Consider the following 23910-nt stretch of genomic DNA (forward strand, 5'->3'; position numbering starts at 1 on the left):
TCTGCAAGGCCGGCTCTCCCCAGGCCTGCCCACGTGGGCCTGTCCCCCACGGGGCAGCTAGCCTGCCTCTCAGGCTCTGGCTGATAAGTTTAACAAGCCCCGCTTAGAGTTGAGTGATGTTTTCTGCTTGTCTGCAGCTGCACCCGGGCAGTTTTCCTTTCCTTCTCCACCCTTCCAGGGCACCACTAGGTATCATTTCTACTCCAGCCTCAGGGCCTCTGCTCTTTGCAGCCTCCAGAGCCTGGTGGTCTCGGGGGGTGCATTCTGATGGAAGGAAGCACAGATGCTTGGGTCTTCTGATTTGCGTTGAGAACAGTACTCTGTGCACGTCCCCGAGCTGCTTTCTATGAAGACTTTAGGCTTCCTTCAAATGCCTTCCCACCTTGCAGCACAGTTATTTCTTCCAGGAAACGTGGGGTTGTTAGTAGTGCACCCCCACCGGGCTGAGGAGGAGCCCTTGCTAATATTTACTGAGGGCGGTTTCTGTCTAGCCATTGTTGTAAGCCCCAGCTCTGCCCTGTAGGCCCGCTTGTTATAGACTGAGGCCCTGAAGGCTAAGCATCATGTCCATTGTTACAGGGCTGGTAACTAGCAGAGCTGGGATTCGAACTCAGGCACTGTGGCTCCGAAGCTCTTAGCCCTCGCCCTCGAGGTCTCCCAACAGAGATTGTTCTCTTCTCCGGAGCCAGGGCGCTTGCAGAGAGTTTAGAATAATCCCGCGAATGCATCTCAAAGTTCCCAAAGCCCAGGGACCTTCCGAGAGTGTTCAAATTTTGTGTAGGGAGGCCTCCCTCCATTCTGTTTCTTCCTAGGGAAGAAGTGCAAAGGACATGGAGCCAGTCGGGTGGACAGTGGCCTGAAGGGGAGAGGCTAGGGCGTGGAGCAGGTTGGGATGGGACAAACACTTTCATCACTTGGCAAGACGCCATAGAGCAAGAATCTAAAGACTTGGGGTGGCTGCTTTCTGAGCCACAGGACTACCCTCTGCTCTGTCCCCTGTCCCTTCTGGTCCTGTAGCCCTCACCTAAAGTCATGAACACCTTCTCCTGGCTGGCGCTTGTCTCTAGGAAGCCACTTACCAGTTGCCTGGGGACAAGTGGCAAAGACTCATGAACTGGCTCTGTGGGCACCTGCCTCTCCTGGGATCCTGGCCTCTGGACGCCATGGCTACTTAGATTTGTTCTTGGAAGGGCTGTTGGTGGTCCGCTCACCTTGCCCAGCCATTTGGCACCTCATCCCTCTGACCTGGGAGGGTGTGTTCTGCTGCCCCCTGGGGTCTGGAGGCCTTCACGACCGCTTGCCTGTAACTCAGCCGGGGAAGGCTGGAGAAGCCCCCTGTACGGGTGTGCTGCTGAGCGCAGGGCCTGCTGTCCATCTGTGTACCCTGAACTCCTTGCCCCTGCGTTGGGAGTGAGATGATCTGCTGATAGTCTTCCTTCTTAGGATGCAGTTTGCTACTCAAAGCCACGGCCCGAGGGGGAGAGCGCCCTATTCTTCATTTTTCAACTCATTCTTCCACTAGAGAGAAAGTGGGGGGCTCCAACCCAAGTGGCCTGTTCTTCCCAGAGCAGGGTGGCCCTTCTTGAGAGGGAGAGGACAGCAGTGGCTTCTGTGACACCCAGTAGGATTCCCAGCCCAAAGAGGTCTCAGAGTATGTGTACCTTGACTTTGATCTAATTGCGAAGTTTAAGTGAGGCCCTGGCTGTTCAAACAGAACACCTAAGGTGGGGAAGCCTCCACTATGGTCCCGAGAAGCTAAAGGCTGACATTTGCCAACAACCCCTCAACTCAGACCCATCCTTTATCAGCGCTGACTAGTGCTAAGACGCTTCACGTACATTAGTCTCATTTAGCCTCACACCCTAGGAAATGGGGCACGTGTGATTCTCCCCATTTTCCATTTGAGGTTAGAGAGGTTGCCCACTCTGCTAGAATCGCTCTATGCTGGAAAAAATAATTCATCGTGCTTTCAAATACATTGAAACCAACCGAAGGATAATTTTCACTGAGTTTAAAAGCCGTGCCAAATGAACACCAGTCTCTTTGACGGTTTCTTCCCAGCCTGGGAGACCCTGAGGGATGGGCCAGCACTTCTTGGTTCTCATGTGTGTGGGGGAAGGAGGGCTTGGGGCACTTTCCTACCTCCTGGGTGGTGGTCTTCCTGCCTCTTCTCCGGCTCTCCCCACTCCTGGCAGGTGTCCCACAGCCTCCTCTCCTGTCCAAGAGCACATGTCCTCAGGAAGTAAATATCATGTTGCAAGAACCAATAAGACAAGAATCCCTGAGTTAAAAACGTTTCAGCCTTTATGAACTTAAGGCATTTTATTATGGAAAATTTCAAACATATACTGGAGGAGACAGAGGAGTGTGATGAATCGCCGTGTATACCCATCACCAACATCACCAACTGCCGGCCAAGCTTGTCCAGTGACACCACCATCTGCCTCCCCACCTCCCATATAATACTGAAGTAAATCCTGTATATCAGGGCATAACATTTCATCTGCCAGTATTTCAGTATGTATCTCTAAAAAAAGGGGGGGGCTCGTTAAACTTAGCCACACGGTCTTTATGTCACCTAAAAACTAACAATACCCCTTAAATGTTAACAAGATTCTGTGAGTGTTCACATTTCCAGAACATTTTTGAACTCTTTGCCTTTCTACTTTAAGAAGGAAAATTGGCCCTGAAATAAGAATTTCTCAGCATTTGGTCATATCCTTACAGTCTAGCTCCTAAAAGGACAGATCTCTGAATTTGGACAGAAATGCCCGGTTATTAAGTCTCTGAGGCTGCGTAAGCTTGCTCCCCCTACCGCCCTTGGCCTGGCCGGTGCTGCGCACATAGGGGGTGCTAGGTAACTACGTGCTGGGGTTCACGGAAGGATGAACACATGCAAGGGTGGGGATGCAGCCGAGTTGAGCTAATGCGGGAGGACTGGAGCGCAGCCCCCTGCGTCCTCCCGCCCACGCTGTGAGTGGCTGTCCTTGGCTCTCCGCGCAGTGCTCCACCCGCCAGCTGCCTGGGCCTCCTCTGGGACCCTCTCCTCTCTCTTGCTCGGGATACTTGACTGTGTTCCAGTGACTCCGTGGAACCCCACTTTGTGGGGCCTCCAGCCTCCTTCTTGGTCTTGCCAATTCGCTGCTGAACACACAGCAACAGTTGACTGGGGGTGCTTTTAGGGAGGGAGGGCTGCTCACATGTGCCAAGCGCCTTGCTCATCTGTCCTCGCGGCCGCAGGCCCAGGAGATGGGGGTTGCTCTCACGGCCATTTCATAGCGGAGGAGGCTAGAGGAGGCAGGTAAGTCCCTTGCTTGCCTGGGCGGTGGCAGTGCTGGGATTTGACTGCGGTCAGCCTTGAACATGGGCTACTCTCCATTGGTTCCCAAATGTTAAGTCTCGTTTGGCAAACTGCTCGGCAGCGTGGCCCAGGACCAGGCACTTAGCCTTTTGAGGACAAATCTCAACAGGTTGGGATCTTCAATCACCGTGCACTTTTCCCTGCGATGTTCACATCTTCCGGAACAGATATAGCATGACTTATTATTATACACACCCTTATTAGGAGATTAGCTCAGTTGAATGGAATAAATTTTAGGTCATTCAGCCTCTAATTTCCTGGTTTGTCTTTTTTCACGGTTAAATAATAGTTTGAGTCATAGATTATACGACTATGGCAGGTTGGAAGGTGAGGAGGGAGGAGTAGAAACCGGGTTGAGTATCCAAGGCTACCACCTAGACGTGATCCCTGCTGTACGTTTGGCCACATCTTTCCATTTTTGATAGAAGAAAAATGTGACTTTTGGAATGTAGAGAACCGGGGTCAAGTATTTAAGAATTCTTGGGGACAAGGGCCGATGTGGGCACTGTTTCCTTTGTCCCAGCCAATCAGAGCTCAGCTTGTGTGCCTTCCCCTTGGCTGAACTTTGGGGGAGCAGTTTTAGGTGGCCTGGGGAGGCTCAGAGCCCTGTCCACCGGCAGGCCTCCTCACCCGCTGCAGACGACCTGGACATGCCAACGCGGGGCGCTAAACCAAACTCACATTTTTACTTCCTTTGCTTCTTGATTTTGCCTTGGTCTGGTTCAGCTGTCTCCCCCAGGCCTGCTGCCCTAGAGAAACGGTCGAGTGGGCAGAAGTGGGTGTGATTAAGTAAGGGAAATGAACGACCTGGGCAGACACAGACGAGAGACACTGGCTGACTCACAGAGGAAAAGAGGGGCAACAGAAGGCTGAAAGGCCCAGCTGACAAAGGGAGAGGACCCAGGGTCTTCTGCAAGTGTTCATGGGGTTTATGGATAGGAGGCATTGACGGTGAACTTCAAGAAACTAAGCTGTTTGCAGCAATGAGAAAACTGTAGCTATCTTTAGGTCCCAGTTGGGAATGCCTGGAAACAAATTTAAATCATCTAAGTTGTTTCCAAAAGTTGCATTTGCTGGGACCCCTCTGGCTCTGCACAGAGTTGGGTATGCCGTCTTCCAGGCACCCCTGCTGTGTCTGAGGGCTGGGTTAGCCTTGGTCCCCAGCAAGGTGGCTGGGAAAAGCCCGCCCTAGAAGATGAAAAGTGGATGGTACAGCTGCATCACTCCCCAGTGCTTCCCCGTCACAGAGCTGTTCTTGCTCCGATCTCCCCGTGGGCCCTCCAGAGGGCACCATGATGGAAGCCACCAGACTCTGGGGCGAACTGGAATGGTTTTTGGCCTTGCCCGGGAAGATGAGCTCTCCCCGTGAAAAAGACCAACGGTGGCGCTGAGCTGCGGAATTGTAGGAAAAACAAGGGCATGCAGGAAAGCTTGCTTTTCTAGGACTGTCCTCTGCTCAGTGTTAGAAGAGTCTGAAATCCACAAAATGCACCAAGACTCAGAACATTACTGAGTGTGGTTGGTTGAAGGTCAAAGCAGTTTTAAACTCATTGCTGCCTCTCTCACTCCTGGGTTATCTATTTTTTTTTTTCTGGTGTTGTTTGCTTTCACATTCTTCTCTTTCCGGAATATTTATAACTGCCCTCATCTTCTTTTTCATTCTCAATTCCCTTCCCCACCCGACTCTGCCTTCTTAGCATAATTTTTCTTTTGGCCTTCCTTGTTTTACATCTGGATTCCCGGATGGTTTATTTTGTCCGTTTCCTGAATTCCCCTCCTCTCCTGTTTCTTGTAGTTCTTCCTCTCCTTTTCCTTCAGCGTCAGTTCCCTCCCCTCAAGCTTTCCTTGGGCCACACAGGCTTTTAGTCTTGCTCATCTGTTTCAGCAGAGCTGGCAAGAAGGAGGCCACAGCCGGCAGACAGAGCCGTGGTGGCGGAAGAGGACCTGAGCATCTGAAGATTTTCCTGCAGTGGTGTCTCTGGAAGAGGAGTCCCCTCCTGGGGGGAGGGGGGGCGGCGGCTGGGGGACAGGGCTCCTCTTCCCCCAGCTCAAGGGCTCACATCAGCTGCCAGGCCAGGGCTGAGGGCCGGGGCAGATGGTGTTTCCTCCACGGTGTGTGGGCCTGGGCCCCACCGCTCAGGGAGGCGGTGGAATCCTTCCTTCTCTGAGTGCACAGGTGGGGGATTCACCAGCTTCCACCGTAAAGGCCGGCGCTCAGGGGAGGTGCGTGCCCTGGGAATGTATTCCTCACAAAGCTCTGGGTTGTGGGTGGGAGGACTTGCAGCCTTAGGGGGCTGCCTCCTGGGGGAGTCTGGGTGTCCTCTGAGAGTCGCTCTCTGGCTGAAGACCTGAGGCGTTTTCCCGGCAGAAGGCCCTTCCCTCCCAACGCCCCCAGCCCAGCCAGCGGGTGTTGTTAGGGCACAAGGAGAATGCAAGTGGTGGCTGATCATTTCAAGGTGTCTTAAAGGTGGTTGGCCACTGAGGAGCAACACAGAGCCCACCTGTGGGAGGCCCTGAGGGTCAGCCCCATACTGATAGAAGCAGGTGGCACTTCTCGAAGGGTGCAGTGGCAGAGAAACCCTAGAAGTCGCAGCCGCGCCCCTCCTGTGTGGAGTGACGGGGGCGGGGGGAGAGGCGCGTCCTGGCTCTGCTCCCCAGCTGTCTGAGGCAGATCGACTGGAGTCCATCTGGCTGTCCCCCACCCTCCCCACCCCCCGACCCACGCCTGCCTCCCACCCTGGGACGTCGGTGCCACTGGGGCCTGGCTGAGCTCTGGGTGGGCCTAGATGAGGAGCGGCTGGGTCGATGCGCACCCGGGGCTGCGCTGCATCCCGGGGTGCCAGGGCCCAAGAGCACCAGCTGGGTGTCCATCGGGCTGCTCCGTCTTCTCCTGGGCCCTGTGGTGATGGTGGCCGCGTGCTGCCCCGCAAGTGCCACCAAGGGCTCCCTCGCCTTCTCCATGCCTTGCTCGCCTGCCAGGTCCCCTCCGTTCCTCATCATCTTCATCGATGTCCAACGTTCCTGCTACTTCAGAAAAATGGCCTTGATTATATAGAAGCTGGAGAAAGATCTTTGCTCATCTTATATTTTGCTTCTGTTTTCTAAGCCTTCAGCCCTAAAGTCCAACTCTTGGGGTCCAGCATCCTTTCAGACTCTAGAACCAGAAGCCCCAGGAACCCACAAGTCCTCACTCGTGGGCCCTGCGGAGCTGCCATGTCTCCAGTTGAAGGCAGAGCCTCCTTCCCTGCAGAGAGGCCTAGCCTAATCCGGAGGAACGTTTAGGGGACTTAGGGGAAGGATGGTGAACTTTCTTCTAAGTTCTCCTCTCAACTCTGGCCGGAAGGCTGGGGGCAAAGACAGGCCTCTTTGATGTAGGAATTCGGGGTGGGGGTAGGATCCTAGCAGCCTCTCGCCCTTCCCACCTGAGCCCGAAGAGCAGGCTCCTTACACCCTGCGGCCTCAGTGCACCTCGTTCCTGCCACCTCCCTCTGCCTTCCCTCTTCCCACATACCATGTTGTATAAATATTTACACCCCCAGGCTGGCAGGAATCTTTCTCTAGCCACTTCCACCGTCTCTGGGAGAGCTTGTTCTCTCCCTGAACAGCTGCAGCAGATCTGGTTGCCTTTGGTCAGATGAGGGCAGGCCTGGGTTTGGGGGGCCCGTGGCCCCCGCAGGGTGGAGGGTGCAGTTGGCAGGAGAAATTCAGCTCGGAAGAAGTCACAGGGCTGTGGCAGAAATCCATCCTCTCTCTGGCTGCCTTTGTGATGAGCCTCCAAGAGTTGTCTGATCCCTGCTCTGGCTGGGGAGGTGGGTCCTGCTTCTCAAAGGAACAGCTCCCCTGGGGGGGGTTGGTCCCTTTCTGGGCTGGGCACTGGGGGAGAGGTCTGGAGGATAATTCCAAAGCAAACTGGCTGGGGCTAGGACAAAAGAGAAACTTAGTTTACTTGTGAGCACGTTACAGCTTATAAGTATGTCTGTGGCCTTTATTCTCTCTGAAGCAACCACCCCAGTTAGGAGCAAGAATCCCCTAGAGAATCTTCACGTCAGGCCTCTCGGGGCCTCCTGCCCCAGGCCACCTTCCCTCCCACCAGTCCCTGTTCAGTCCTTCTACCTGGGGCCTGGGGAGCGGAGAGGACGATGCTCCTTTCCGCGTCCTCCCTGGTGACCCGGGAACAGGAGTTTGCCAAGGAACGAGACTGTGTGTGGTACTTCTCCATAGTCTCATGTAATTATTTGAGTCATAAGCCCAGCAGATTTTTTAGCTTCCTTGTGTGTGTCTTCTCTTTCTGTCCTCAGAGAGCAGGCTGCGTAGCAGCAAGTTCCGCGACACAGGGCCCCATCTTTCTCTGGTCCTTTCGGGTTCAGTGGGTACCTCTGAGAGCCAGTCGGTGGACACAGAGCTCACCTCCCCTTCCTGTGCCTCAGTTTCTCCCACATTTGTGGGAGGTGATTAACCTGTGTTCCATAAAGCATGCCAAATTCAGCACAAGAACAGGTTTTTAGGAAGCAACATAGTGGTTTCATTTAACCCCCTTTTCTACGTATGGCGGTGTGTGTGACACGAGAGACCGTTCAGGTATCAGGCAGAGAAAAATGTGTGTTTGGTGCTTGGGGGAGGCTGAGGAGAAGGAAGACAGGATTAAAAAGGCCCGGATTTCATATCCAAGAACTCCCCAAATTCAAACAGTAGAGCCACTGAGGATGGGGGTGTGTGGGATTGGGCAGGGGGTGCTGATGGGGCCAGGGAGAAAGGTACCCACACTTTGTGCCAGAAAGCAAACAACCAGGTTGGATCTCTCACTCTCTTGGAGGGCTCAGACCCCTTCTGGGAATGGGAGAAGAGCAGAGGTCAGAGGTGCCTGGATGAGATAGCTTGGTGTTCAGTGGGTAGAGAGCCCCCCTAAGGTGCGGTGGGAGGGGGCTGGGTTTGGCCTGCTGGGAAGGCACAGCTCAGAAGCTGTGCAGCTGCGAGATATTCCTGCTTGCTGCCTGCCTGCCTGCCTGCTTCCCCGCCCCCCAAAGGTGAAACAAAACCCAAATAAAAGCCTGACCCGGCAGATATTAATACTCCAGAGCCAGGGCTGGTGTGCAAGCAGCCACCTCCCCCCTCCCTTGTGTTTCTATAAGCGGCTGAAATAAATTTAGCGAAACAACCCCACCCATCTGAGGGCCTAAGATTTCAGAGTACTGTGACTCTTTCCCCTGAAAGCCCCTGTTTTTCAGAGCCGAGAGCTTTTTGTTTAAATTCTCTTTGGGAATGGAATGCTCTCAATCTGAGACAATCATGGTCCTGCAGTCACCTACTCCTCGTTGACAACTACGCCTTCCACACAGTATGGCTTGCTAGAAAGCTGATCTGCAGATGGGCTCCAGCTTCAAGTAGTCAACGCGATGGGGCTAATGCCTCCTTGGATCCACCAGGGTATTTATTGTAAGATTATTCTTCACAATGTCTGAATGTTCAGGCAGGCCCCTCCGCTGTCCGTCATGAGGGCAGCGGTTATGGCTGGCTAAGTCCCTAAAGTAGAGAACCACTGACTGAGAGCCCACCGTGTGCTAGGTTCTGTTCCAGGCACCGCGGGTTGAGTTGAGAGCAGACAGAGCATACGTCCTCATGGGAAGGGAGATGTCAAAAGGTAAATGACTATAAAGAAAACCCTTGCAACTAATGTTGTCCTTAATAGGAAAAGGCTGAATGCTTTCCCCTAAGATTGGGATCAGGTGAGGGTGTCCACTCTCACTATGCCTATCCAATATTATATACCATAAGTCCTAGATGGGGCAATAAGGCAAGAAAAAGAAATGCGTGAGATTGGAAAGGAAGAAATTAAGCTCTTCCCTTTTGTGAATAACATAATTGTCTATGTTAAAAAACAAACAAACACACAGGGGTGCCTGGGTGGCTCAGTCGGTTGGGTGTCCGACTCTTGATTTCCGATCAATCATGAGATTGAGCTCTGCGCTAGGTGTGGAGCCCGCTTGAGATGCTCTCTCTCCCTCCCCCTCTGCCCCAGCCCCTGCTCACGTGCATGCTCTTGGTCTCTCTGTCTCTCTCAAAAAAAAAAACAGAAAAACAAAAAAACCCAACAACAACAACAAAACACACAAAAAACAAAACCGAAGGAATCTACAAAAAAAAGTTTATAACTGAAGTGACTTTTGTAAGATCAAAGGATATAAGGCCAGTACACAGAAAACTGTATTCCTATAAGCTAGTAATAAAAAGTTAGAAACTGAAATTAAGAGAAATATTATAATAGTTCCTCCAAATGGGGAAATAGTAGGTATAAATCTAACAAAACATTTATAGGATTTATATGCTAAAAACTACAGAACACCAATTAAAGGAATCAAAGACCTCAATAAATAGACATACCATGTATGTGGATTAGAAGACTCCACACAGGGCGCCTGGGTGGCTCAGTTGGTTGGGCAACTGCCTTCGGCTCGGGTCATGATCCTGGAGTCCCGGGGTTGAGTCCCGCATCGGGCTCCCTGCTCAGCGGGGAGTCTGCTTCTCCCTCTGACCCTCCCCCCTCTCATGTGCTCTCTCTCTCTCTCTCTCATTCTCGCTCTCTAAATAAATAAATAAAATCTTTAAAAAAAAAAAAAAAAAAGAAGACTCCACACAGCAAAGATGTCATTTTTCCTGGATTGATCTGTAGATGTAATGCAATTCTAATAAAATTCCCAGTATGATATTTTTTTGTAGATACAGATAGACAAGCTGATTCTGATTTTTTTTTTAAAGATTTTATTTATTTATTTGACACAGAGAGAGAGAGCACAAGTAGGCAGAGCGGCCGGGAGAGGGAGAGGGAGAAGCAGACTCCCTGCTGAGTGGGGAGCCCAATGCGGGGCTTGATCCCCGAATCCTGGGATCATGACCTGAGCTGAAGGCAGACACTTAACCGACTGAGCCACCCAGGTGCCCCTGATTCTGAAATTTATATGAAAAGGCAAAGTAACTAGAATAGGTAAAACAGTTTTGGCAAAATAAGAATAAAGTTGGAGGAATTACACCACCTGATTTTAGGACTTACCATAAAGCTACAATAATCAAGACAGTGTAACATTGGCAAAGGAGTGAACACACACATCAAAGGAACAGAATCAAGAGACCCATATAACAATGGCAAACTGATTTTTGGACAGGCACAAACAATTCAATGGAGAAATGATAGTCTTTATAAACAGTGCTGGGACGGGACATGCATAGGCAAAAAAGCAAACCTCAATCTAAATTTCCCATCATATATAAAAACTAATTCCAAATAGATCATAGATCTAAGTGTAAAACATAAAATTATTAAACTTTAGAAGAAGAGAGAATCTTAATGACATAGGGTCAGGCAAAGAGTCTTGGATGGGCCACTAAAAGCATCATCCACAAAAGATAAAACTGAAAAACTAAACATCAAAATGAAAAACTTCTGCTCTCCAAAAGATATTTTGCTCAGAGAATGAAAAGATAAGGTGCAGACTGAAGAAAATATTTGCAAATTACATATCCCACAAAGCAACTGGAGCCAGAATATATAAAGAACTCTCAAAACTCAACAGTAAGAAAACAAATGACCCAGTTAAAAAATGGGCAAAAGACTTGAACAGATACTTTACCAAGAGGGACACACTGATGGCAAATAAGCACATGAAAGATGTGTACATCATTAGTCATGAATGAAAGGCAAATTAATACCACTACGCACCTATTGGAAGGACTAAAATAAAAAATACTGACAATTTTAAGTGTTCGTGAGGTTAAGTGATGTAGAGCAATCAGAAACTCTCATACATTACTGTTGGAGATGCATGATGGTATATCTACTCTGGGAAACAGTTTGGCAATTGCTTATAAACTTCCACATACACTTACCATTTGGCCCAGCAGTCCTACTCCTACTTACTTACCCTGGAGGAACAGGCACAGTTCACACATGTTCACACAAAAATCTGCACACAAACGTTTACTGCAGCTCTATTCATAATGGCCCCAAACTGAAAATAATCCAATGTCCTTCAATAGATGAATGGATAAACAATGGTGTACCCGTACAGTGAAACAGTAGTCTTCAATAAGTTGGAATGAACTACTGATACATGCGACAACATGGATAAATCTGGAAGGCATTATGTCGTGTGAAATCATACATACTATGCGATTTTACTTATATGGCGTTGTGGAAAAGATGAAATGACAGTATAGGGAACAGATCAGTGGTAGCAGACTAAAGGATGGGGAAGGGCCTGACTACAAGGGGGTAGCATGAGAGATGTTTTGGGAGTAATGAGCTGTTATGTTTCCTGATCATGTGGTGGTTACATCAATCTATTGATGTTAAAAGTCTGTACACCAAATATAGGTCAATTTTTTCTGTATTAAATTAAAAAGTAAAAAAAAAAAAATGGGGGGCGCCTGGGTGGCTCAGTCGTGAAGTGTCTGTCTTCGGCTCAGGTCGTGATCCTAGGGTCCTGGGATCGAGCCCCATGTCGGGCTCCCTGCTCGGCGGGAAGCCTGCTTCTCCCTCTCCCGCTCCCCCTGCTTGTGTTCCCTCTCTCGCTGTGTCTTTCTCTGTCAAATAAATAAATAAAATCTTAAAAAAAATGTAAAAAAAATGTTACAGGAATGAATATATACTCATAAACTGAAATAACTACTCTGGAGGAAATGAACATGGCATGAGGACATGAGAGAGAAGATAGATTCCTTGCCTTGTTGAGGGGAGCCGACTCCAAGAATGGTTGAGGAAGTGATGCTTGAGCTGGATTCTAAAGGATGATTACAACTTACTTGGGCCAAAGGAAGGTCAATTCAGATAGAAGAAATAGCAAGTGCCAAGGCCCTGGGGCAGAAGGAAGTAATGTTCATTTTCATCTGAAACGACCAGAGCACAGGGAATGCCCTGGGGGTTGGAGAGGTGGTGAAGGGGAGGGAGGGGGATGAAAGCCCAGGCTGGAACATAAGGAGTCAGATTCCTGCTGGACTGAGGCTTTGGTTTTATGGGCAGCCAAGGTTTTTAGGCAAGTGTAACATAAGATCAGATCTAGGTTTTGAAAAATATCACTGGGCTGCCCTAAGAGAGGGGTTTGAGGTAGGAGATGGGGATAGAGCCTAACTAAGTACAGCAGGAATCATGGAGTTGGAAAGAACCTCAAAAACTGGGTTTCCCAGTTTGGGTACTATTCACATTTTGGGCCAGATACATTTTGTTGTGGGGGCTGCTGTGTGGATGTTTAGCAGGGTATCTGAACTCTACTTTCTAGATGCCAATAGCATTGACCTTCCTTCCCCCAATAGTGACAACCAAAAGTGTATCTAGACACAGCGAAAACGTTTACTGGGGGGTGAAATCCCGCCTGTTGAGAACTACTGCTCTAAAATAACAAATCCAGTGTTTCTGGCTTCATAATAGAATCATCTGGGAGCTTTGAAGATACAGATGCTGGGCCTCACCCCAGACCAACTGAAGTGGAATTTTTGGAGGTGGGGTGGGATGGGGTGGGACAGGGCATCTGTATAGTTTTAAAACCTCCCCAGATAATTCTGCTCAGGGTGATGGTTGAGCACCACCTGTCCAGCCCAACGCTCTCCATCTACAGAGCAGAACAGGGAAGCCCAGAGTAGAGAATGACCTACTGAACTAGAAGCAAAGGAGCTCTAGAATCCAGAGTCCTGACTCCTAGACCAGTGCTCATTCCATTAGACTCTGTCACCTCTTAACAGCTGCACAGAACATGCCCTGGGTGAGCTGCGGAAACCCAGCCTCCCTGAATGACCAGCTCTGGCCTTCTGAGCCTCCCAGGGCTAAGACTGCCATCTCCCCTTGTGGCAGAGCCCAAGCCCTCCCTTTCTGCCACTGCTGGAACCTCTGTGGTCCTTTTATTCCCAATGCCAAATGTAGGGTAACCAACATGTCCAAGTGGTTGCAATGGCAAGGTTCAGTAATGACTGAAAAAATGTATTATGTATTGCATACCTACTCAGGACCTACTCCTGAGGCCCAGGTAATAGAGCTGCCCTCATCCTCAAGGAGTTCCTAGTCCAGTGGGAATAAACAGGTAATTCCCATAAAATGCAGCAGAAGGCTGGAGTGCTGTAGGCTGCAGTGGCACGGCTGGGAGAGAGGCGGTTTGCCTGCTCAGGGAGCTGCCTGAAATCCCCACAGAAGAACCTCTTGAGCAAAGCCCCAGGGAGGGGTGTGCAGCAACCACCAGCAGCTGCTATAGCAGTTTGGGAGTGACTGGAGGGCAAGGGGCTGTCTGAGCTAAGCACTGGCTGGAAGAGTTTAACCCTCCCCACCATCCCAGAGGCTAAGGGACCTGCTCGAGGTTGTGCAACTGGTGACTCGCTGGCAGAATTGGGCTTCCCATCAAAGTTTAGGTGGCTCAAAACTCAGCAGCTTTCTTGTGTCCCTAGGCAGGCCCAGGCAAGAAAGGAGGAGGTGAAGCAGTGGTCAAAGGTGTTAGCTGACCACTTCATGGATGTTTATACTGAAGAATCCTTTTGCAAAGTGAATACTCCCCCAAAGGTGTTTTGTGGTGTAATAAGGCCCCCAAGAATGGTTTAGTTTACATACAATGGCTAGGCAGATAAAAGGGTTCTGCTGGGCTTGAAACTAAGCACTTTATCGGCCAGTTTTAGGCAGGACTATTATCCATATTCTAGAGATGAGAAAACAGAGGCTTTGGTCAGGGTCTTGAAAAGTCACACAGCTAGAAAATGGCAGAGCCAAGATTTGGATCCAGATGGCCCAACTTCAAAGTCTTGGACCAATGATTCCCAAACCCCTAACATCTGAGTCACTAGCAGGAAATTACTAAAAATGCAGATTCCTGATCCCACCTCAAAGCATCTGATTCACTGGGCCTGGGTCCAAGGAGAGGAATATGCATTCCACCCGCACTACAGGTGAACTCTAAACCAGGCTAACTCTCAGGCCGCACTTGTCCCTACCTCCCTCTCCTCTAATCCAGAGACCTTGCAGCTGTCCCAGGGTCTCAGGTAGAAGAATTTGGGGGGTGGGGGGGGCAGGGCGAGACCCAATCCAAAGAATTTGGGGGTTTATGCAAATGACCTGAAGCCAAAGGGCTCTGGAATGGCAGGTCCTGTACTGCAACCAGGGCCAGGAGGGGATCCCAGGGAGGGGTGCCTTGGAGCGTGCTGGTGACGGTGATCAAGGCCGGGCCGACTAGGGGCTCGGCACCCCACTCTCTCACCTGCTGCGAGGTGCGCCCACGGTCCAGACTGGCCCATGAATATGTCTGTCGCGCTCCCCTAATTCCGAGGACTTTCACTTTCTTCCTTGAACAAAACCTAACACCCCCAAGCCAAAAATACCTGGTTAGCCCCTCCTCGAGAGGGTATCGGCTCCAAGGGAGCAGGGAGGGCCCGAAGTCGGGCCTTAGACTGGGGACCCGGCCGATCGCCTCCCGGTCGGAAGCGGCAGTGCAGGTGAAGGGGCGGCTTCTCCCGACCCGGCGCGAGTTAGGAACCCGAGCGCCGACTGCCTGGCGAAGGAGGCGGGGAGGGCGGCGCACGGCTTTTGCCCGGCTTCCTGCCGCGGCCGGGGCTCGAGGCCATCCCCGCCGCCATCGGGCACCTGCAGAGCACGTCCGGTCGAGGCGCGCCGGCTCGGGCCCCCGGACTCCCAGCCCTCCTCGGCCCGGCTGGACGCGGCTCCCCGGCCCGCCGGGTCAGCGAAGGGTTAAGGAGGCTCGCTCCCTCCCCCCAGCTCCCTCACCCTTGGAAAGTCCCCGAAATGACGTTTCAACCCGACAATTAAAAAAGAGTTTAATTATAGAGACAGGCTCTGGGAGCTGGAACAAACTCGGTGGGTCGGCGGGGCCGGTAAACAACTCCGGAGCGAGCGGGCCAGGCCGCCGCCCCGCGGAGCCCTCGCCCCGGGAGCGGGGGGAGGGGAGCAGCGGCCGGGAGTTGGAAAAGCGGAGGAAATTCGAGGAATCGGCGTTCTTTTGGGGGGGGGGGGAAAAAGAAAAAAAAGCATTTTTAGCTAGCCTGCGGCGCCGGGGCCGCGTGACGGTACTTCTGGCCGGTCCTGCAGCCGCGGGGGGACAGCGGGTGCGGGCCGGGCCTGGGGCCGGGAAGGCGGCCCCACCCGCTCGGGGGCCCCCTTCTCCCTCGCTTCTCCACCCCTCCTCCGTCTCCCCAGCAGAGCTTCGCGAACCATCCAGAGTTAAAGACCAATGGGCCTTTTTTGGTGGTGGAGGGGGAGGGAGATAAAAAGACGAAATAGCTTCACATCAGGACGCAGACTAATCTTGTGGTTTTAACGCGCAGCCTGCTCTGTCCTGAAATCTGGAACTCATTACCTCATCACCAAGAAACTGCACGAGCCCCCCCCCCCCCTTCTTGGAGCTGGGGAAAGGAGCGAGCAAACACCCCTTTAAGAAAGAAACCTACACTTGTATGATTTAAATTAAGGTGGATGGAAGTTATTTCCCTTTATGGCGCTTGCCAGATTTCATGAAAAGCTGAAAAATGGGATGGGGGGGGGAGCAACAGGAGGCTGGACGGCAGCAGAAGGAAAGGCAAGGGGCAGCAGCCGGGTTAAAAACGGGGGCCATCATTTTAAGTCTGAGGGGCCAAATAAAAGCAGATCGGGCTGAGATCACGTAGATTCATGGCTGCAGCAAAAGTTGTGTGTTTCGCAAAGATGAAAAACAACCGGTTCCTTTCGTTGTGATTTGGAAGGTTTCCCTGGGTCTGCTCGGAGGTTGACGAACACATCAGAAATGTAATAAAAATGCGTGTGTGTGTGGGTGGGTGGGTGGGTGGTGGTGGTGAGAGCGCGACTGGAGCGCTCTGCTCCGCCCGCCCTGTCCTTTCCAAAGAAACGTGCTCATAATGGGGTGACCTAATTACATCGCAATGGAACCCGCTCTTAGCCACTCAGCGCTCGGGGTTTCATAACAGACCCGGCGGCCTCGAGTGCTGGGAAGAAACGTGCGAGGGCCGAGGAGGCGGCCAGGCACGCGGGGAAATAGGAAAGAAACACAGCCCCGCGATTTCCGCCTGGGTCTTCGCTCCAGCACCCGGGGGACCGTGGGCGACACATTAACAACTTTTTATTCGGGTGGATGGAGAGGCATCCGAACCTAACAGTAAATATATAACAGTCTTAAAAGAAGTAATCTATTGGGGGGGGCTTTCGGTTTCGAGGGTCCCATACCCTCCTCCCCCCATCCCGCCAAAACAGCACAGCGTGACAAGCCATATGTTCCGTTCCCGTGGGGGCGGGGGAGAAGCAACAAAAAGTTAAAAGTGTCGCCTCCCCCATTTCTTTACCTTCATTCTTGCCAAAGTAACTTTTTTTCATTGTTCAAGAGTCTAGGGGTGTGTGTGTGCCCCCTAGTTCAGAGCGCGCGTGGAAAGTTGTGCGTTAATGATTTTTTTTTTAATTGGGCGGGGGGGGGCAGACTGGAAAGGGCATTCATAAGGGTTCGGGTTTTCTTTATGAAAAACTGTAAGGTTGGACGCATGAAATAAATCCCACTCCCAGGCCTGTTAAACAAGTAATCGGCCCGGGCGGTGGTCTTTTCCGCGCGCGCGCGCCCCCCCCCCCGCGGCCCCCGCCGTCCGGCTGCAAAGCGCAGGAGAGTGTAGACGCGTGCGGCGCGCGAAATCGTGCTGCGCTCGCCCCGCCGGGCCGGGTCATCCCCGGAGAAAAAGTCTCCCTAGTTTCCCCCACCACTCTACCTCCGCCACGTCCTGCTGAAAAAAACAAAACAAAAACCCGAAACCCCTAGACCTGAATGCTTTGTCCGTCCCAAATTCCCGATCTCTTGGCCCTGCCCGGTTGCGGAAGGCAGCCGAATGAGGACGAGAACTCGGGAAAAGAGTAAGTTGTGGGGGGCACTTGGAGAAGTTTCAGGGGGAGATCTGCTCAAGATGGAAACCGCAGCCCGGGCGCTAAGGACCGGCTTCTGCTCCCGCTTGCAAAAAGAGAAAGTCGAGCCGGCCTTCCTGCCCGACAAAAAAACAACAACACAACAACAAGAACCCCGAAGAGGGTGGAATGAGTGATGTCACAGAGCCGCGCTCGCAGCCTGACAAAGGGGGGGCGCGCCCCTCCCCCTCGCGCCGCTCGGCCCCAGAGAGGGGCGCCCCAAGCGCCGGGTAGCCGAGCGAGCGGACTCGAAACTTTTCCTCTTTAAGAAAAAAAAGTTGTGCGCGGCTCCCAGTTGGGTTTTTTTTTTTTTTTTTTCTTCTTCTTCGGCTTCTTTCCTCGTTTCCCCTCCCCCCTCTTCCTTTTGAAAGTTTCTTTTTTTTTTCCCCCCGGAGTTTGACCGCATGGCTGATTCAACTTCAGTGTCAATCAACTTTTTTTCCCTCCTCTTCCTCATTTAAATAAGTTTAAAGCTCCTCCTCCCCCAGCCCACCAAATCTGAACTTTATAAATTGGGCTTCGCGCGCCGAGGTCGAGGAGAGTCAGAAAGGCGAGGGGCGCCGGGAGCAGGCGTGTGGGACTCCAGACCGGAGAGCCGGAGGCTGCGCCTTCCCCGCACCGAGACCTTCGCGACACACCAGATCCCCATCCCTGCCCCGTGCGAGCGCCCAGGATGACCACCACCCTCGTGTCTGCCACCATCTTCGACTTGAGCGAAGTTTTATGCAAGGTAAAGTGGGGCGGAGGGTTTGCTTCTCCAAGTTTTCTTTTTCCTTTTTTGCCTAAAGAAAGAACCCCCAAAAGTTCAGGTCTTGGGAAGCAGGGAGGAGAGGAGGCTAGGCGAGATGGGTCTTTTTTCTGCCTCATTTCCCCCCCAGTTTAAAGGAATTTGGCGCTCTCCGCCCTGAGTTTCAACAGGTCCTAGCGGCGACTGCATAGGCATTTGGAGACCAGAGTTTTGGGGGGCGAAGTTTTAGTGGCGGGGCTGCCCTGGGGACACGGGGCATTGGCGGACTGGGGCAGTTTTGTGGTGGTTCTGTCGTCCCTAATGTGCTGCTTGAGCCCGGTTTCGCTGATCTGCTAGGGCTGCCCGGTGCGCGCTCCGGGTCTTCCGCCGCCGGGAGGGGTTCGAGTCTCTCCAGCCACACCGCCAGCCTGTGGGATCAGCAGGGGCTCCCCTTGGGGAAGTTGAGTCTCGGGAGGACGCTTTGCTGGGAGATTTCTTCCTCTGATGTGGAAGGGCTGGGAATCTGCGAGAAAAAGGCCAAGAGTTGTGATTCAAAAGGATGTTGCAAAAGGGTTTGCAGTGGGGCTTCCTTCTGTGATAGCCTACAGTGCTGCAAACTTTGGGGTGAAAATGGGACTAGGGTTGACCCCTTTACCTGTTTTCCGAGGGGGTGGGGGGACTCGACAACAAAATGCCGGCCTGAGCTCAAGGGGCTCTGCGAGGAAGGATTTAATGGGGCCTCCTTAAGTGGTGTAGCTTGCCAGCCGGTGTGGAAAAAAAGCAGGTTTTAAATACCGAATGTTCCAGGAGTGTGGTTTAGGTGTACATAGCAAAAGCCAATGGATGTTAAATTATTTTCGCTCCCTCTCCCCAGTTTGAAAGCGGGGAGCTGCTAGGCTACTTTTAATTGCTAAAGTGTTTGCCTTCTTTTAAACACGTTGGGTCATGTCGCTTTCTTTTCTCAGCTTGCTTCTCCAGTCGGCCCAGCTTCCAGGGCCCCAGGGCTGCAGGGCTGGGGTGCAGGGAGGCCGAGGAGCTGAAGAGCAACATCAAAAAAAGTTTGAATTTCAGCTTCCTTCCCTCCTTGCGCCTTCCCAGACTCCTGTTGCCCTGGCGGCTCCCTGAGCTCTCCTGCACTTTTCCTTCTCTTCCTGGCTTTCTCGCTCTTTGATCTATTTCTCTTTTTCTCGCCCTCTGCACACACACCCCCTCCCCCACAGGACTTTTTAAATGAACCTTATTGTTGGGAACCGGCTCTCAACTTGGTTCCTGTAATCCGCTCCGTGGGGTGGTTGCTGTTACAGATTCCCGATCCCCTGCAGCTGATCCTAAGGGACCAACTTTAGAATTTGCACAATGACACCCACATGGGCTGAGAGCCAACTCCCAGGTCCCTGGCTTGCACCCTTTCCAAACCTTGGGTACAGATTGGGCAGGTGACCAGGGGCCCATTGGAACAGAAACCTGTTTGTGGTGGCTCTGCTTCCCTCCCCCCAAATCCACTATTGACTAGGAGGCGGGTGGGGGGATTTGGTGCCTTCCTTTTCCTTCCCACCTGCAGCTTTGCGTTAAAGATTAAACACTGGCACTCTTATCCAAGCCTGCCCTTGCAGCCAGAAGACTAACAGCAAAGGCATCTTCCCAGTGGAGGGGGTGGGGTAGGCTGAGAATGGTGGGGAGATTGTAGAAGGCACCCCTTCCCCAAGCATGGGGCGATGCATTTTGTTTTTAGGAATCCCATCCTTCCTTCTCCTGGCCCTGACCCCCACCCCTGACCTAGGATTTCTCCTGCCCCCTTCCTCTCCCCCACCCCTCAGCAAGATAAAGGCAGTCTGGAAACCTGTTGCCAAAGGAAGGGAACACCTCTGAAGGAGGAAGTGGAGAGTCTTAGGGCAGGTTGTGTGTGTGTGTGTGTGTGTGTGTGTGTGTGTGTGGTTAATGAAGGCGGGACTGATTAAAAGGGAGGTACTCATAGTCTCCTGAGGTTTACCTGGTTTTGTTAGGCGGAAGAGGAATCTGGAGAAGAAGTCTTGAGTTGTGTGAGATATTTTGAGCTGAGGAATCTATTTGGGAGGTAAAGAAGTTAGATTTTGTGGATGAACGAGGTACCTTTGGGGACAGGATGTGGGGGCACAGTCCAGGGGTGTGCAGGGAGTAGGTTGCATGTATAACAGTTTCATACCAGTGGGGATTTTGTGGTTTCTTCTGTAGGGGGCCAAAGTAAAGCTAGGTGACTGGTCGTAGGGGGAGGAGTGGGAGGGGCTTGCCAGGACAGAGTTAGAGATGGTTCCTTAGAGACACAAGGGGCATTTTTGCTTGTGGAGGGGCTGCCCTTAGCGGTCCCTTTCTTGGCCCTGGTGGATGGCCTTTGTCACTAACCACGCTCTCTTCCCTCCCTTCCCTCCAGGGTAACAAGATGCTCAACTACAGTACTCCCAGTGCAGGGGGCTGCCTGCTGGACAGGAAGGCGGTGGGCACCCCTGCCGGTGGGGGCTTCCCCCGGAGGCACTCAGTCACCCTGCCCAGCTCCAAGTTCCACCAGAACCAGCTCCTCAGCAGCCTCAAGGGCGAGCCGGCCCCAGCTCTGAGCTCCCGCGACAGCCGTTTCCGAGACCGCTCTTTCTCAGAAGGGGGCGAGCGGCTGCTGCCCACCCAGAAGCAGCCGGGGAGTGGCCAGGTCAACTCCAGCCGCTACAAGACGGAGCTGTGCCGGCCTTTCGAGGAGAACGGCGCCTGTAAGTACGGGGACAAGTGCCAGTTCGCGCATGGCATCCACGAGCTCCGAAGTCTGACCCGTCACCCCAAGTACAAGACGGAGCTGTGCCGCACCTTCCACACCATCGGCTTTTGCCCATATGGGCCCCGCTGCCACTTCATCCACAACGCCGAGGAGCGCCGTGCCCTGGCCGGGGCCCGGGACCTCTCCGCTGACCGTCCCCGCCTCCAGCATAGCTTTAGCTTTGCGGGGTTTCCCAGTGCCGCCGCCACCGCCGCTGCCACGGGGCTGCTGGACAGCCCCACATCCATCACCCCACCCCCCATCCTGAGCGCTGATGACCTCCTGGGCTCACCCACCCTGCCAGATGGCACCAATAACCCCTTCGCCTTCTCCAGCCAGGAGCTGGCGAGCCTCTTTGCCCCTAGCATGGGGCTGCCTGGGGGTGGCTCCCCAACCACCTTCCTCTTCCGGCCCATGTCCGAGTCCCCTCACATGTTTGACTCTCCCCCCAGCCCTCAGGATTCGCTCTCGGACCAGGAGGGCTATCTGAGCAGCTCCAGCAGTAGCCACAGTGGCTCTGATTCCCCCACCTTGGACAACTCAAGACGCCTGCCCATTTTCAGCAGACTTTCCATCTCAGATGACTAAACCAGGGTAGGGAGGGACCCCCTGCCTACTCCACCCCTCCCATCCTTACCCTCACCTCCCTACCCATATGATTCCCGACAACCCCTGCATTAACAAGGTTAAGCTCAACCCCTTTCCCCCAGAACCTTGGAATGCCCCCTCCCTCTCCCCCCTCCTAACCGCCCCCCCCCCAACATAAGGACAAGTCAATTTGTCAATAGCTTCCTCTGGCTTGAAACCCCCCCTCCTCGATTTTATAGCCCACTTACCACGCATAACAGACAAGTCCCATATTTGTCAGTAGATGCCTTCCCCCCTTCCCCCGCCCGCCCCCGGCTTAAGCCTTAAGTGCCAAATCACAAAAGAAAAAGCAGTAACAGTTTACAGAAGCAATTTAGTGCCTTGTAATCTAACTTTGTCACTGTGACTACATTACCTCTTCAGCGCCAGAGGGCACCCGTGGGCCTCCCGGAGCCTCTGCCCATGGGGAGGGGGAGGGGACCCAGAACCAGCAGCTCCCTCCACTGGCGACCCAACTGCACCTTCCCGTATTTCAGCCTCCCACACACTTCCTCCTCCCTCTCCCCACGACCCCCACACCCCTCTTGGGAGAGTTGTTGCCAGACTCGGGTTTTTGGGGAAACCTATCTTGACATTCAAAACCTTTTTCTTCCCGACCTGAACCTCTGTTGACTAATCTTGCCTGGGTTCGTGTAGGTCTACAGGAAGGAAGACTGAAAAAGTGGATGAAGATTGTGACATAAGTGGGACTTTGTGATTTAATTTTTTTCCTTTTCTTCTTTTTTTTTTTTAAGTGGGGAGGATGGGGAAGCTAGATGGACTATGAGAGACTTGATTTTGGTGCTAAAGTTCCCCAGTTCATATGTGACATCTTTAAACAAAAAAATAACAAAAAAATGAGAGAAAAGCTAAAAAAACATGTAAGGGGTGAGCAGTTAATGGTATTCATTCCACATACAATATCTGTGTAAAACGATTTCCTGTAGAAGTAGCTTTAATGGTTTTTGCTCTAGAATACCGTAGGTCTATCCTTAGAGCACTCACGCCATGCTTTTTTCCCTGGGTTTTAAACTTCATATAACTTTCAGAAATTGGAGAGCAAAAATTTTGCTTGTCACTGCACATCAATATAAAAAAGCTTATTTAACTTATCAAAACGTATTTATTGCCAAAACTATGCTTTTTTTTGTTAATTTTGTTCATATTTATCGGGATGACAAATCCATAGAATATATTCTTTTATGTTAAATTATGATCTTCATATTAATCTTAAAATTTTGTGACGTGTCTTTTCCTTTTTTTTTCCACAGTTTTAATATATTATTCTTCAACGACATTTTTTGTAACTTTACACTTTTTTTGGTTATTTTATTTTAAAAAAATGAAAAATTAATTTAAAAAAATGCAAAAAACTGTTGGATTATTTATTTTAGAAATTTCCCCCCTTTGTGTTGGACTGCAAATTGAGTTTCTTCTTCTTTAGGCCTTTTCACAGCTAGGACTGAGAATGTATGTCAAAGTTCTGTGACAGTACAGAAGGAAAACAACTTTTATGTATGGCTTCTAAAAGGGAAAAAAAAAAAAAGAAACCCTTTGACTTCCACGTGCCCATCTCAAGACATTCCGATTGCAGATTTGAGGTTCTGGATTCCAGGTTTTGGAGTTTTCTAATGTTAATGCAAACAGAACTGGCACACACATTAAGATGAATGTAATTATTATTCCTCTTGCTGGTCACTACCGTCGCTTTCTATTTCTCTTTCTTTGTGTGAATTTATTTAAAAGAAAAAAAACTTTTTGTAACGACTATTTGCAGTTTAAAAATCAATAAACCCCGTTTTTTTTCAAGAAACACGGATGGTGAAGCTGGTTTTACTTGGTTTGTGGTTTTACTTTGCCTGTAGGTTTGTCCTTTGTATAGGACGCAGGTGCTGGGGAGGAGGAGGGGCACTGGTGGTTTTTTTTCCTCCTCCCTCTGTTGGTGCCGGAAGTCTCAGTGTAGAGGGGATGGGATGGAAATTTATTGCAAAGGAGCCCGCATTTCTCTGTTATCTTCCCAGTGTGTTGGTTCTTGACAGTGGACCAAAATGGTGGAGGGGGAGCCTAGCACATGGTACTCCAGCCAGTTCGGGTTTGAGTGGGCATGATGAAGCATTGGCGGCTTGGAGAGGAGCATCTAAGATGGTCAGGGTCCCAAACCAGAGCCCTGGGGATGGGGGTGGTTCCCCCTGGAGCTGACATGCACTTCTGTATCTGGAGGGCTGTTAGGGGGAAGTGGCCATTAAACCGGTCAGTCATAACAGGAAGTCCTCAGGAGTTCCCACCACCTTAGTCTCATTATGCTCCTGATGCCATGCAGAATAGGTGGGTTGTCATCTTGGGGAGAGTGGGGTCCTCTTGGCTAGAAGCACTGCAGCCAAGGCCAGATGACCACTGGGCTGGATCCTACTGAAAACCCTGAGTCTGGTTCTTGAGAGCAGTTCTTTGGGGAGGCAGGGTTGGATATTGCTTTTGGAGGCTGCCTTCGGTCCCTTGCACTTGGTAAA

The 23910-nt window shown here is 51.6% G+C and overlaps 1 protein-coding gene and 1 long non-coding RNA gene across 2 annotated transcripts; one reads left to right on the forward strand and one right to left on the reverse strand.

Annotated features, from left to right (window-relative positions):
• Positions 1 to 15137: 15137 nt before the first annotated feature.
• LOC118357053 lies at positions 15138 to 17316 on the reverse strand. Its single transcript, XR_004820122.1, has 2 exons — positions 15785 to 17316; positions 15138 to 15333 (listed from the first exon to the last, which is right to left on the reverse strand). It is a non-coding gene; the product is annotated as an uncharacterized LOC118357053 (long non-coding RNA).
• Positions 17317 to 17452: 136 nt separating this feature from the next.
• Positions 17453 to 23216, forward strand: ZFP36L1 (ZFP36 ring finger protein like 1). Its single transcript, XM_027569831.2, has 2 exons — positions 17453 to 18000; positions 20405 to 23216. The coding sequence occupies exons 1-2, from the start codon at positions 17944 to 17946 to the stop codon at positions 21362 to 21364; spliced, it is 1017 nt and encodes a 338-aa protein (XP_027425632.1). The 5' UTR covers positions 17453 to 17943; the 3' UTR covers positions 21365 to 23216.
• The last annotated feature ends 694 nt before the right edge of the window (positions 23217 to 23910 follow it).

The sequence above is a fragment of the Zalophus californianus genome, chromosome 6 (genome assembly GCF_009762305.2).
Source record: "Zalophus californianus isolate mZalCal1 chromosome 6, mZalCal1.pri.v2, whole genome shotgun sequence".
Lineage (NCBI taxonomy): Eukaryota > Metazoa > Chordata > Mammalia > Carnivora > Otariidae > Zalophus > Zalophus californianus.